Raw genomic sequence first — 14,955 nt, forward strand, 5'->3', positions numbered from 1 at the left:
CAAACATAAACAAACAAAGGTGCTTATTCACTGTGTCAAAAAAATTATATGAAGACACAGGTCACTAAGAATTACTAAAAGTCAAGAGAAAAGGTACTTTACCACCTAGAAGGAATGGAAGAGGTGGCACCCGAACTAGGTCCTGGAAAGCAATGTTTCCCAGTGTGAGAGGACAAGGAAAGAGCCTTAATGGTTTTGACACCTCCATTTCTAGTTATTTTTCTTTAATAATTAAAAATCAGACCACAGACAGAATTCAGCTGATAACAATATCTTTTTTCTTTCCACCTTATTAACTTTTCCAATTATTTCCTATTTTATAACAAGTAATGTGATTTTCCCACTTGTGACACAGATATGAAACTATATTCTTATGGATATAGACTCTTTTCCTTCATCTTTAAAAATGACTTTTATTCTGAAACAAGACTCTGAAGTGGTAATATATATATATTCTTAAGCACGGGTGTATGACAAAAATAACGAAGGTGGCATGTATGACGTTAGTCTGAGGAACAAATTTCAATATTTCCAAGGGAGAAAATCTCTCATTTGCAGAGATGGGAGAAGAGCATTTAAATGGAGATAAAACAGCAGGAGCGGGATTCTCTGGTGGTTCAGAGGTAAAGAATCCGCCCGCTAACGCAGGAGATGCAGGTTCCATCCCTGGGGTGGGAAGATCCCTGGAGAAGGAAATGGCAACCCACTCCAGTATTCCTGCCTGGAGAATCCCATGGACAAGAGGAGCCCAGTGTGCTACAGTCCATGGGGTGGCAAAGAGAGTCCCGACAGGACTTAGCGACTAAACAACAACAGGAAAATACTAATAGATGTTTAAGGACCTCAGAATCACATCAAGGAACTCCCAAACATCAAGCAAGTAATTATTAGGGGTTTCTTACTGATGCAACAGATTTAGCCAGTGGGAAATCTCTTCTCGTGACTCTATCCTTTGCCTGGTGGGAGGATTCCCACAATTCACAGCATCCTAAGCGTTACGATCTCCGCCTCCCCCCCAAAACACGGTTTCAGACCCTTAAACTCTCAACATCCTTAGAACCCGCTCTCACCGCCCCCACTTCCATTCCCCTTTCCTCTCGCGTATACGCGGCCTTCCACACCCTGCTGAACCCTGCAAGCTCCGCCCCGCCTACCCAGAGTGGTCCCCATGGCCTAGGCCCTCACTCACTGTTTGCCGTAGTTACCCCCGACAGGTTTGGTGACGAGCTCCTCCCCGGACAGGGACGACTCAGACTCGCTGTCCGAACCCGTGGTAAAAAACCGCGACATGGCGACGGCGCTGAGCGGCTTCGGCCGGACCTGTGGGAGAGACCCAAAGTCACGGGCTCCGAGAAGGGGACGAGGCCGCCATCTCCAGACCCCCACCCTTACCGTCCCCACACATACGCTAACCCTGCTCCCCTTTTCCAAAGCACGAGGCCCACGAAGGACGCACCAGCTGAGCTCCCAAGTCACACTGCTTAACCTAAGCAGCGGAAACGCGGCGAGAAGGCGGGACTTTGCGTCACTTCCGGGAGTCGCCGACGGAATATACTGTGTAACTACAACTCCCAGTGGCCCTTGCGCCACGCAGGCCCTGAAGTAATTTTGGCCAAACACGCGTTCTAGACATTCCCGGATCCTACAGCGCTTCAGTAAGTACAGTCGCTCAGTCGTCTCCGACTGTTTGCGACCCCAGGGACTGCGGCACGCCAGGCTTCCCTGTCCATCACCAACTCCCGGAGCTTGCTCATACTCATGTCCATCGAGTAGGTGATGTCATCCAACCATCTAATCCTCTGTTGTCCCCTTCTCCTCCTGCCTTCTATCTTTCCCAGCATCAGGGTCTTTTCCAGTGAGTCAGTTCTTCGCATCAGGTGGCCAAAGTATTGGAGCTTCAGCTTCAGCATCAATCCTTCCAATGAATATTAGGACTGACTGATTTCCTTTAGAAAATCAGTTGGTTGGATCTCCTTGCTGTCCAAGGGACTCTCAAGAGCCTTCTCCAACACCAGAGACCAAAAGTATCTATTCTTCAGCATTCAGCTTTCTTTATGGTCCAACTCTCACATCCATACATGACTACTAGAAAAACCATAGCTTTGACTAGATGGACCTTTGTCAGCAAACTAATGTCTCTGCTTTTTAGTATGCTGCCTAGGTTGGTCATAGTTTTTCTTCCAAGGAGCGAGTATCTTTTAATTTCGTAGCTGCAGTCACCAACTGCAGTGATTTTGGAGCCCAAGAAAATAAAGTCTGTCATTGTTGCCATTGTTTCCCCATCACACCCAGCACCTATGGAATTAGAAGCACAGGGTCAGGAGTTTACTTTTTAAAGCGCCAATGTGATGCTGATGACCTGCAAGGTTTGTTTGGTGGTTTGTTTTTTTTTTTAACTTCTTTTAAGCTTTATTGAGATATGATCATCAAATAAATAATTCTGTCTTTAAGGTACACAACTTGATATTTTGATCTACATTGTGAGAGGATTGAGAGGATTACAGTCAAGCTAATTAAGGTATCCATTACCTCAACTGCAAGGTTTTAGAGCCAGGCTTAGACCAAACTTCAGATTGGACTTTTTAATTCTAATCTCAGCTCCCTCACTCATTAGTGTGTGAATCTAGGCAGATTTCCTACCCTCTCTGTGGTTCAAGCACCCCAACTAAGGACCATAATAGAACCTCCTTCATAGAGTGTTCCGAGGAGCACATGCACATGCTAAGTCACTGCAGTCACCTCAAACTATTTGCGACCCTATGGACTGTAGCTCATCAGGCTCCTCTGTCCCAGGGGTTCTCCAGGCAAGAGTGCTGGAGTGGGTTGCCATGCCCTCCTCCAGGGGATCTTCCCAACCCAAGATTTGAACCCGAGTCTCTTATGTCTCCTGCATTGGCAGGAAAGTTCTTTACCACTAGCACCACCTGGGAAGCCCTAAAAGTAAATGGTAACGCACTCCAGTATCCTTACCTGGAAAATTCTATGGACAGAGGAGCCTGATGGGCTATAGTCCATGGGGTCGCAAAGAGTCTGACATGACTGAACACATAGGGTGTTTTGAGAATTAAGTGACAGTGTATGTGAAGTGCCTTGTACAACATAAGCATAATTATTACCTAATATTCTTTCATTAGTCCACAAATCCTTATGTAACTGTCTTACATTTTTAAAAGGTGGGTTTCATTCATTCAGCATTTTCTGTGTGTCTGGTACTGTTAAGCACTGGGGGTACAGTGTTCCCTTGAAAGAAAAGTGGGATTTAGCAGATCATGGGGAAAGGAGGGAATCCATCATTCCCCTGTCAATGGTTATTCGGCAAGACTGGGAGCTGACTGTGGCTCAGATCATGAACTCCTTATTGCAAAATTCAGACTTAAATTGAAGAAAGTAGAGAAAACCACTAGACTGTTCAGGTATGACCTAAATCAACTCCCTTACGATTAAACAGTGGAAGTGACAAATAGATTCAAGGGATTAGATAGAGTGCCTGATAGAACTATGGACAGAGGTTCATGACATTGTACAGGAGGCAGTGATCAAGACCATCCCCGGGAAAAAGAAATGCCAAAAGGCAAAATGGTTGTCTGAGGAGGCCTTACAAATAGCTGAGAAAAGAAGAGAAGCTAAAGACAAAGGAGAAAAGAAAAGATACACCCATCTGAATGCAGAGTTCCAAAGAATAGCAAGGAGAGATAAGAAAGCCTTCCTCGGTGATCAATGCAAAGAAATAGAGGAAAACAATAGAATGGGAAAGACTAGAGATCTCTTCAAGAAAATTATAGCTACCAAGGGAACATTTCATGCAAAGATGGGCACAATAAAGGACAGAAATGATATGGACCTAACAGAAGCAGAAGATGTTAAGAAGAGGTGGCAAGAATACACAGAACTATACAAAAAAGATCTTCATGACCCAGATAACCACGATGGTAAAATCACTCACCTAGAGCCAGACATCTTGGAGCGTTGGAGTGTGTTGTTGGAGTGTGAAGTCAAGTGGACCTTAGGAAGCATCACTACAAATAAAGCTAGTGGAGGTGATGGAATTCCAGCTGAGCTATTTCAAATCCTAGAAGATTATACTGTGAAAGTGCTGCACTCAATATGCCAGCAAATTTGGAAAACTCAGCAGTGGCCACAGGACTGGAAAAGGTCAGTTTTCATTCCAGTCTCAAAGAAAGGCAATGCCAAAGAATGTTCAAACTACCACACAATTGTACTCATCTCACATGCTAGCAAAGTAATGCTCAAAATTATCCAAGTTAGGCTTCAACAGTACATGAACTGAGAACTTCCAGACATCAAGCTGGATTTAGAAAAGGCAGAGGAACCAGAGATCAAATTGCCAACGTCCACTGGATCATTGAAAAAGCAAGAGAGTTCCATAAAAATATCTACTTCTGTTTTAGTGACTATGCCAAAGCCTTTGACTGTGTGGATCACAACAAACTGTGGAAAATTCTTTAAGAGATGGGAATACTAGACCACCTTACCTGCCTCCTGAGAAATCTGTATGCAGGTCAAGAAGCAACAGTTAGAACTGGACATGGAACAACAGACTGGTTCCAAATTGGGAAAGGAATACGTCAAGGCTGTATATTGTCACCCTGTTTATTTAACTTATATGCAGAGTACATCATGAGAAATGCTGGGCTGGATGAAGCACAGGCTGGAATCAAGATTGCTGGGAGAAATATCAATAACCTCAGATACACAGATGACACCACCCTTATGGCAGAAAGCAAAGAGGAACTAAAGAACCTCTTGATGAAAGTGAAAGAGGAGAGTGAAAAAGCTGGCTTAAAATTCAACATTAAAAAAACGAAGATCATGGCATCTGGTCCCATCACTTCATGGCAAATAGATGGTGAAAAAATGAAAACAGTGACAGACTTTATTTCCTTGGGCTCCAAAATCACTGCAGTTGGTGACTGCAGCTATGAAATTAAAAGATGCTCACTCCTTGGAAGAAAAGCTATGACCAACCTAGACAGCATATTAAAAAACAGAGACATTACTTTGCTGACAAAGGTCCATCTAGTCAAAGCTATGGTTTTTCTAGTAGTCATGTATGGATGTGAGAGTTGGACCATAAAGAAAGCTGAATGCTGAAGAATAGATGCTTTTGGTCTCTGGTGTTGGAGAAGACTCTTGAGAGTCCCTTGGACAGCAAGGAGATCCAACCAGTCAATTCTAAAGGAAATCAGTCAGTCCTAATATTCATTGGAAGGATTGATCCTGAAGCTGAAGCTCCAATACTTTGGCCACCTGATGCGAAGAACTGACTCACTGGAAAAGACCCTGATGCTGGGAAAGACTGAAGGCAGGAGGAGAAGGGGACAACAGAGGACAAGATGGTTAGACAGCATCACCGACTCAATGGACATGAATTTAAACAAGCTCCGGGAGTTGGTGATGAACAGGGAAGCCTGGTGTGCTGCGGTCTATGGGATCGCAAAGAGTTGAACATGACGGAGTCACTGAACGGAACTGGGGAAAGGAGGAGGTCACTTTAGGTAGAGGAAATAGCCTGAACAAAATCCTAGAGACAGAGCAGTTCAGAGCACATTCAACAGCTGGTGTATTGGGGTTAGAATGTGGCAGGGCCTTTCCACACATCCTGGCCTGTTACCTCTGTTCCTCTTCCACCTTCTCCCTTTTCCTTTCTGTCTCTCTTTCTCTCTTCTTTTTTCTCTCCCTCCCTCTCTCTCCACAGATCTCAAACCTCTTCACCTCCAAAAACAGAAAGGGAATACACTGAAATTGCCAAGGGAGCTTGAATAAAGGGTAAAGGAGGCTGAGTGATTTGAAGATCACTGTCACTGAAGATGAAGAAATGCAAATTCAGACTAAAGTAAAGCTACTGATTTTAGAGTGGTTTCTCGTTACTCCCAAGACCCTGATCATGTGCAAAGAAAAAAAAAATCATATCCAAACTCTTTATTTTTTACTCATCCTTTACTAAGTCATTATGAAAATTTTCAATTTAACAGGGAGGGGGCTTTTTAGTAGAATTTTTATTGACCTGTAGCACAGATTCAGATGAGTGACAAATCATAAGTGCACAGCTTGATGCGTTTCCACGAAGCAAACACACCTGTATGCCCACATCAAGAAAAAGAAGATCAGAATCCCTCCCCCCCCCCACTCCCTTCTCGTAAACTCCCTCCTGTCACGACTGAGTACGCTTAAGTTTTTTTGTGTGTGAAATATTTAAAACATAGAGATAAGAATAAAGATTATTTTAATGAACATCTATGTACCCACAATCCACTAAGCACTGTCAAAACTTAATAAGATACCACATACCACATATTGCTGTGGCTCATTTATATTTTTAAAGAAAAAATACATTTGGGACATCCTAGTTAAATGAACAAGGTTCACTGGACATTCACAAATTTCTTTTAAAGCATCTACCATTCCAGGACCTTTTACAGAATCATCTCTCTTTATTTGAAAGTACTACTCGTATATGATTACAAAATGTAGATGATACAAAAGAATATGTGCTCCATCATGTCCAACTCTTTGTAGCCCCGTGGACTGTAGCCCACCTGACTCCTCTACCCATGGACTTTTCCAGGCAAGAATTCTGGGGTGGGTTGCTACTTCCTACTCCAGGGGATCTTCCCAACCCAGGAATTAAACCCGCGTCTTCTGTGTTTTCTGCATTGGCAGGCGGATTCTTTACCACTGCACCACCTGGGAAGCCCTACAAAAGAATATACAGAGGGAAAAAAAATCTCTTTCTTACCCCAATTTCCAGTTCCTTAACTTCTTTCCCTGGCAGCAAATATAATGATCAGTTTACAGTGTAATCTTCCAGATATCTCTCTCTATATATAGATATAGATACATAAAATGATACAGATATATGGGTGTATGTAAATGTATAAGGATTATGTAAAGATATATGGGTGTATGTATATGTATAAGGATTATGTAAAGATCTGTCTCTTGGATGTCTACATGTGATACTGGATATCTGTCTCTGTTTATATATCCTTATCAATAAAAGCTTTATACATGAGCATGCATTTATCTGGGCTTCCCAGGTGGCTCAGATGGTAAAGAACCTGCCTACAATGTGGGGGACCTGGGTTTGATCCCTGGGTTGGGAAGATCCCCTGGAAACGGGAACAGCTACCCAAACCAGTATTCTTGCCTAGAGAATTCCATGGACAGAGGAACCTGGTGGGCTACAGTCTATGGGGTCGCATATCTATGTCCTTTTACATATCTATGCCTAAGTATAGAGAAAGGTTGATAGATCTGTTGATAATTTATCTATCTATAATCATCTGTCTGTCTACCTAGAGAGAGACATGGAGTGTGTATGTGTATATGTGTGTATATGTATATCCCACCCCTTTTCTTACACAAGTCCTGTCATACTTTATGTTCTCTTCTGCATCTTATTTAATTGTTCATATATATTGCAGCACATTCTATGATGCTTATGAATCTCTCGTTCTTTTTTAAAATTTTTATTTAATTCAAGTATAGTTGACTTACAATGTTTCAGGTGTCCAGCCAAGCGGTTCAGTTATATATGCAACTATGTAGTCTTTCAGATTCCTTTCGACTATAGATTATTGCAAGACATTGAACATAGACCCCTGTGTTATATGGTAGGTCCTGGTTGTTTCTCTATATACAGTAGTGCATATCTGTTAATTCCAGATTCCAAATTTATCCCTCCCTCCTGCTTATTCTTTTTAATGGCAGACTATCGTACCACTGAAAGCAATGGCAACTCACTCCAGTATCCTTGCCTGGAGAATCCCATGGACAGGGGAGCCTCATGGCTACAGTCCATCGGGTCACAGAGTTGGACACGCCTTAGTGACTGAAGAAGGAGATTTTTTTTTTTAAGTCTTTACTGAATTTGTTACAATACCGCTTCTCATTTGTGATTTGGCTTTTTGGCCACAAGGCATATGGGATCCTAGATCCCCAACCAGGGATGGAACCTGCACCCCCTGAGGGGAAGGCAAAGTCTCAACAACTGGATGGCCAGGGAAGTCCCAGGCGAGTGTGATCATCCCAACTTTTTTTTTTCCACATCACATGGCTTGTGTGGTCTTAGTTCCCCAACCAGAGACCGAGCCCACACTCCCTACAGTGGAAGAGTGGCACCCTAACCACTGGACCACCAGGGAACCCCCCATTCGAACTTTAGAGAAGAGGCTATTGAGGTCCTAAGAGGCCGAGTAACTTGCCCAGGATCACACTGCTAGCCTATATTTTAACTCAAATATTATTTCACAGTCATTTGAACTATTGGGAGGTTGGCTGTTTTAGAGCTAGATCCTAACAATTTTTGAGTTGTTGCCACAACTTGGTCTTGTGAGTAAGATGGATGGGAATGAGGGCAGCAGAATAAAAAACCCAAGAATGTCTTCCTTGAGTGTAACTAGTTTCCTTAAGTGGAGCCAAGCTAAACGTGAATGTTTTTAATGGATGAATTTCATTAATGCCTAGGTGGTTTTTTTTGTTTGTTTGGTTTTTTTTTTTTTTTTTTGCAGTCTTTGATGGTTTCAGAACAAGAAGCACACCCTGGAGGAACTTTGAGCAGTCTGGAATCTCCCATCCATTGTGGGTATCACATGGCCCTTAGTAAACTGCTTCTCTCTCAGTGCCTGTAATAATGCAACCAGTAAGCAGAAAGATGATAATCTTTACTGGCACTTGAATCGCAATTTCAAATGGATAAAAGCATTCGAAACTCATAACAAACTTGTAGATAGGCAGGAAAAACTGCTTTTACTAACCTCATTTTACAGATGAGAAAAACCAAGACTCTGAAAGGGCAGGTAATGGTTAAGCTAGTGACAGAGTGAGGTCTTGAAAACTAGGTCCCTTAATTTAGAGGCCTCAGAAGACTCTTCTGAACATATTGTCTTATTTTCTAATATTGACTACAGTAGAATACATCATGGTTTGGAAGAGGGGTAGACTGGGGGGAGGCAGACAACAGAGGCGGAGGATGGTGTTAAGACTCCTCTCTGGGGCTAGATCCTGGGTACCATGCTTACTCACCCAACTCTGGCCACCGAGGTCTCAACTCTGGCAGATGCAATGCCCCACTTTTAAAACAAATATCTTGAAACATTTTATGAAATGTATAGATAGTATAACCTTCCGACACACACTGTTTTACTTTGTGTGTGTTTTATTTTCCCAAATAGCCACCCAGCTCCTTGAAGTTAGGGATAGTGTCTCTGTGTGTCTTAGTTGCCCCCTCAGTGAATTTCCAATAGCATATGTTCAATAAGGGCTTCCCTGGTGGCTCGAATGGTAAAGAGTCTGCCTGCAACGCGGGAGACCTGGATTCGATCCCTGGTTTGGGAAGAACACCCTGGAGAAGGGCATGGCAACCCACTCCAGTATTCTTGCCTGGAGAATCCTCAAGGACAAAGGAGCCTGACGGGCTATAGTCCACAGGGTCTCAAAGAGTTGGACACAACTGAGCGACTGAGTGTTCAGTAATGTGTTCTTTTCATTATTATTGCTGAAAGACAATGATTATTATCATTAATGAAGACACATACAGCTGAGTGGACCAACTGCTTTGACTTCTACCATGACCTATTAGTTTTGCTTTTTCTTAAGTTTCATGTAAACATAGAATTAGAAGGTATGTTCTCTTTTTGTGTCTAGCTGCTTTCAGAAGCCTATAAGATTCATCCATGTTGTTACATAAACCAGAATTTCCTTCTTTTTTGATTGTTGAATATTCTTCAACTGTGACTACGTCACAATTAATTTGTGATGTATTAATTTGCCTATTGATTTGTGCTGTTTCCAGTCTCAGGCTATTATGAATAGAGCTATTATCAACATTTTGATATGAGTCTTTTCGTGGACATAAATACTTATCCTCTTGGGTCGGATAACTGAGTCATAGAGTGAGCATATATCCAGCTTCAGTAAATACTGCTATGTTCTAAGTGTGTTTATAAAGGAAAAATAGGGGGAAAGTTTCATTAAAAATATGTATTTGGGGACTTCCTTGGTGGTCCAGTGGCTATAATTCAGGGTTCCCAATGCAGGGGCCCTGAGTTCAATCCCTGGTCAGGGAGCTAGATCTCACATGCTGCAACTAAGAGTTTGCAGGCCACAATTAAGACCCAGCACAGCTAAATAAATAATTTTTAAAAAATATGTATTTAAGTATGTAAATGTTGAGACAGTTCCTTAGTAGATACAAAAGAAATAGAAAATTGTACCTATTTGCAGTGACATTGTTTGGATTTATGAAGGCAGAATTATCATATGAACAAATGTTGAATTTCTTCGAATTATCATATGAACAAATGTTGAATTTCTTCCTTCATGTTTGACATTTTGAAATAAGGATGCATATGTATACTTAGTGTTTTTATATATACTTAGAATCACAGTGAATGAGGCAATGGGTATTCCCTTTACTAAGGGGATTTTTCAAACATAGCAACAAGCTCTTGATAAATGTTCAAACAAAACAAAATACAGTCTTCCCTCCATGAACATGATACTTGAGATCCTGGAAAATTCATGTATATTAAAACTAAGCAAGATATCCTCTGGGTTCACATGTAAAATGGAGCTAGATATCTTGAGGGGGGAAACTGAAAAGTCACTCAGGCATAGGAAAATTACTCTTCACACAGGACCATGTTGTACACAGTAGGATAGCTTGGCCCTCAGCTTCTCATAGGCTCTCTGCCCCATTTACGATAGGATTCAAAATCCCACAAACTACCAAAGACCATAGGGGGCAGTACCACCCCACTGACTACCACTGTTCCAGACCTATTCTATAAGAACAACCATCTGTGGTTTATTTAACTTAACTCGTTAGTATTAAATGAAATTAAAATTTCAGTTTCTCAGTCATACTAACCACATTTCAGCTGCTTAAAAGTCACATGTAGCAAAAACTCCGGGAGACAGTGAAGGACAAGGAAGCCTGGCATGCTGCCGTCTATAGGGTCGCAAAGAATTGGACACGACAGAATAACAAAAAAGCAAAATTTACCCACAGAGAAAAGCCCAGATCCACATGGTTTCACTAGCTAACTCTACAAATATTTAAAGAATTAACACGAGTTCCTCATAGACTCTTCCTTCAAAATAGAAGAGGGAATACTTCTCAACTCATACTCTGAGGCCTACATTGACCAGATATTAAAACCAAACAAAAATGACACAAGAAAAGGAAATTACAGACCAATTTCTGTCATGAATGTCGGCATAAAAGTCCTCAGCAAATTACTAGAAAATCTCATACATAAACCATAAACCATAACCAAGTGGGATTTTCTCAGAAATGCAAAGTCAGTTTTGTTTTTTTTTAAGTTATTTTTATCTGGCTGCAGAGGGTCTAAGTTGTGACACATGGGACCTTTAATTATGGCAAACTCTTAGTTGTGGGTTCCAGTTCCCTGATCAGGGATTGAACCCAGGCCCCCTGCATTGGGAGCACGGAGTCTCAGCCACTGGACCACCAGGGAAGTCTCGCAAAGTCAATTTTAATTAAAAACCACATGATCAAAAATAATAATAATAATAAAAAAATAAAAACCACATGATCATCTCAATAAATGAAAAAAAAAAAAGCATTTGACAACATTTTTCACCCTGTCATGATCAAAACACCTAACAGTGTAGGCATAGAAGGGAACTTCTTCAATATAATAAAAGGCAGCCATAAAAAATTCACAGATAATATCATATTTAATGAAAAAAGACTGAAAGCTTTCCCCTAAGATCAGGAACAAGACAAGAGTGTCCACTGTTGTCATTTCTATTCAACGTTGTACTAGAGGTTCTAGCCAGTGCAATTAGATCAGCAAGTGAAACAAAAGGCATTCAGATTAGGAAGGTTTGCGGAGAACATAATCTTGTATATAGAAAATCCTAAGGACTCTACAAAAACCTATTTGAACTAATAAATTCAGCAGGGTTGGAGGGTAAAAAGATCAATGGACAAAAATCAATTGTATTTTTAGACACTTGCAATGAAAAACCCAGAAAGGAAATTAGGACAGTAATTCCATGTACAAAAGCACCAAAAACAGTAAAATATTTAGGCAAAATTTTATCCTTTTTTTTTTTTTTTTGCTGTGCTGGGTCTTCACTGCAGCGGGCAGACGTAGTTGGCCTGCAGCATGTGGGATTCTAGTTCTGAGACCAGGGATCAAACCTGTGTCCCCTGCATTGGAAGGCAGACTCCTTACCACTAGACCACCAGGGACATCCCTAGGCATAAATTTAACAAAAGAGATACAAAATGTGTATGATGAAAGCAAGAAAACGTTGTTGAAAGAAAATAAAGAAGATCAGGCTTCCCTGGTGGCTCAGACTGTAAAGAATCTGCCTGCAACGCAGGAGACCCAGGTTCAATCCCTGGGTCGGGAAGATCCCATGGAGAAGGAAACGGCAACCCACTCCAGTATTCTTGCCTGGAGCATTCCATAGACAGAGGTGCCTGGCAGGCTATAGTCCATTGGGTCGCAAAGAGTCAAACATGACTGAACGACTAACACTTTCATTAATAAACAAGTGAAGGACATCCCATGTTCATGGATCATAAATTAGCCCTTTCATTGATGTGGTTCAGGTTTAACCCTGGATGGGGAACTAAGATCCCACAAGCCACAAAGGGCAGCAGACAAAAGAAAAAAAGTTTTTTTTTTTAAAATTCCACATGTAAATGAAATCCTACAGTATTTGTCTTTTGCTGTCAATCTCATTCACCTAGCGTAATGCCTTCAAGCTTCATCCGTGTAGCTGCAAATGGTAGAATTCGTGTGTGTGTGTATTTTTTTGCCAGAACTTCTTCATTCACTTACCCATCAGTGGATACTTAGGTTGTTTCCATGTCTTGGCTATTGTAAATAACACTGCTATGAACATAGGGGTGCAGGTATCTTTTCTTTTAAAAACTTTTTATTTATTTTCGGTTGCACTTGGTCTTCGTTGCTTTCTCTACTTGCAGTGAGCCAGGCTACTCTTCCTTGAGGTGCACTGGCTCTAGAATGAGTGGGTTCAGTAGTTGTGGCACTCAGGCTTACTTGCTCCACAGCATGTGGAGTCTTTCCAGATCAGGGATTGAACCTGTATCTCCTGCATTGGCAGGCAAATTCTTATCCACTGAGTCAGCAGGGAAGTCCAGATATCTTTTCAAATTGGTGCTTTCATTTCCTTTAGATATATTCCCAGAAGTGGAATTGCTGCATCATATAGTAGTTCTTTTAATTTTCTGAGGATCTTCTTACCGTTTTCCATAGTGGCTGCGCAAATTTACAATCCCACCAATGCCCAAGGGTTCTTTTACTATTCATCCTTGCCAACGTTTGTTATCTCTGGTTTTTTTGAGGATGGCTATTCTAAGAGGTGTGAAGTGACATGTTACTGTGGTTTTGATTTGCATTCCCCTAATGACTAGTGGTTTTTTTGTTTTGTTTTAGCCGCCCCACTCGGCTTGCGGGATTTCAGTTCCCTGACCAGAGTCTGAACTCAGGCCACAGCACTAAAAGCCAGGAATCCTAACCACTAGGCCACCAGGGAACTCCCATGACTAGTGATGTTGAGCATCTTTTCAAGTACCTGTTGACCTGTTAACCTTTCATTATTCTTTGGAGAAATATCTATTCAGTTCCTTTGCCCACTTTAAATTGGATTTTTTTTTTTTTTGCTACTGGATTGTATTATTTCTTTACGTATTTTGGATATGAATTCAGCCATCTGTATGTCAACAAGCCGTATGGTGCACACTCATTGGAAAAGACCCTGATGCTGGGAAAGATTGAAGGCAAAAGGAGAAGAGGTCAGCACAGGATGAGATAACTGGATAGCATCACCGACTCAATGGACATGAACTTGGGCAAACTCCAGGAGATAGTGAGGGACAGAGAGGCCTGGTGTGTGGTAGTCCATGGGGTCGCAAAGAGTCCGACACTGATTTAGCGACTGAACAACATGGTGCACACTATAAAATTTGAGAACCACTGAAATAAGACAAGATGAAAGGTAGAGTCAAACCACAACATGAAAAAAAAAAAAACCCACAACATGATCTAAGCCAACATTAACTGAGTGGCATGCTTTCCCAGGGGCTCATGTAATTTCCACAGCCATTTTATGATGTGTTGGTCTTATTAACATTTGACAGATCAAGAGACTGAGGTTCAGAGAGATGAAGAGATTTGCACAAGATTTTAGAACTACTGGATAGCAGATTTGGGACCCCAAAACCAGGTTTCTCCACCTCCAAAGCCCATGCTATCAACCACCGAGTCAGCATTTTCCCTGAATGTGGGCCAAAAATATCACTGATAGAGATGGGGTAGTCTCAGAGGGTACCTGAATGTTCATTTTACATTCCACTAGCAAAGAGCTCCAGTGGCGCAATCGGTTAGCGCGCGGTACTTATACATTCCACTAGCTATATATTTTAACACATTCTTGAAAAACTATATATATAACTAGCATTCCAAACTCATCATTTTAATAGTAACATTGTTTTTCTTTAAAATAGCCAAATTTTATTAAAAGTTAATTGCTTTAATGAAAAATCTTAATAAAGTATTGTTACGCACAGGTATAGCAAATATGGTAGAGACAGTAATAACGAAGAGTGGGAAATACTGCAAAGTCAACCTCAGTTACTTTGAAAATATGTAACAGATTTGTGCATTTTACTGTATGTAAATAACCTTGAAAAGGGACTGTAAACAAGACTAGATTCTAGGTAAAACTGTGCACGCTGAAGCATTTAGAGGGAGGTTTTTTTGTAGTCACGCTCTTTCTCTGAAATACATCACAAAAATTCAAAAAGTTGAATTAAGGAAAGGTTAGATGTGCGTGGAAGGTTGGCTGCATGACAAAACAAACAGCAAAACATTCATTGTAGAAGCCAGGTGGTGCATACAATAGTACTCATTGTGCAAGTTCTTTCAGCCT

The 14,955-nt window shown here is 41.3% G+C and overlaps 1 protein-coding gene across 1 annotated transcript in view; it reads right to left on the reverse strand.

The window, feature by feature from the left end:
• LOC136157388 (eukaryotic translation initiation factor 3 subunit C-like) overlaps positions 1-1,290 on the reverse strand; it is a 17,267-nt gene extending 15,977 nt beyond the window's left edge. Inside the window, 1 exon segment of the mRNA XM_065919295.1 lies at positions 1,206-1,290. Within this exon segment, the coding sequence (XP_065775367.1) occupies positions 1,206-1,290 (85 nt within the window).
• Positions 1,291-14,955: the final 13,665 nt, after the last annotated feature.

This window comes from Muntiacus reevesi, chromosome 2 (genome assembly GCF_963930625.1).
Source record: "Muntiacus reevesi chromosome 2, mMunRee1.1, whole genome shotgun sequence".
NCBI classification, from domain to species: Eukaryota; Metazoa; Chordata; class Mammalia; order Artiodactyla; family Cervidae; genus Muntiacus; species Muntiacus reevesi.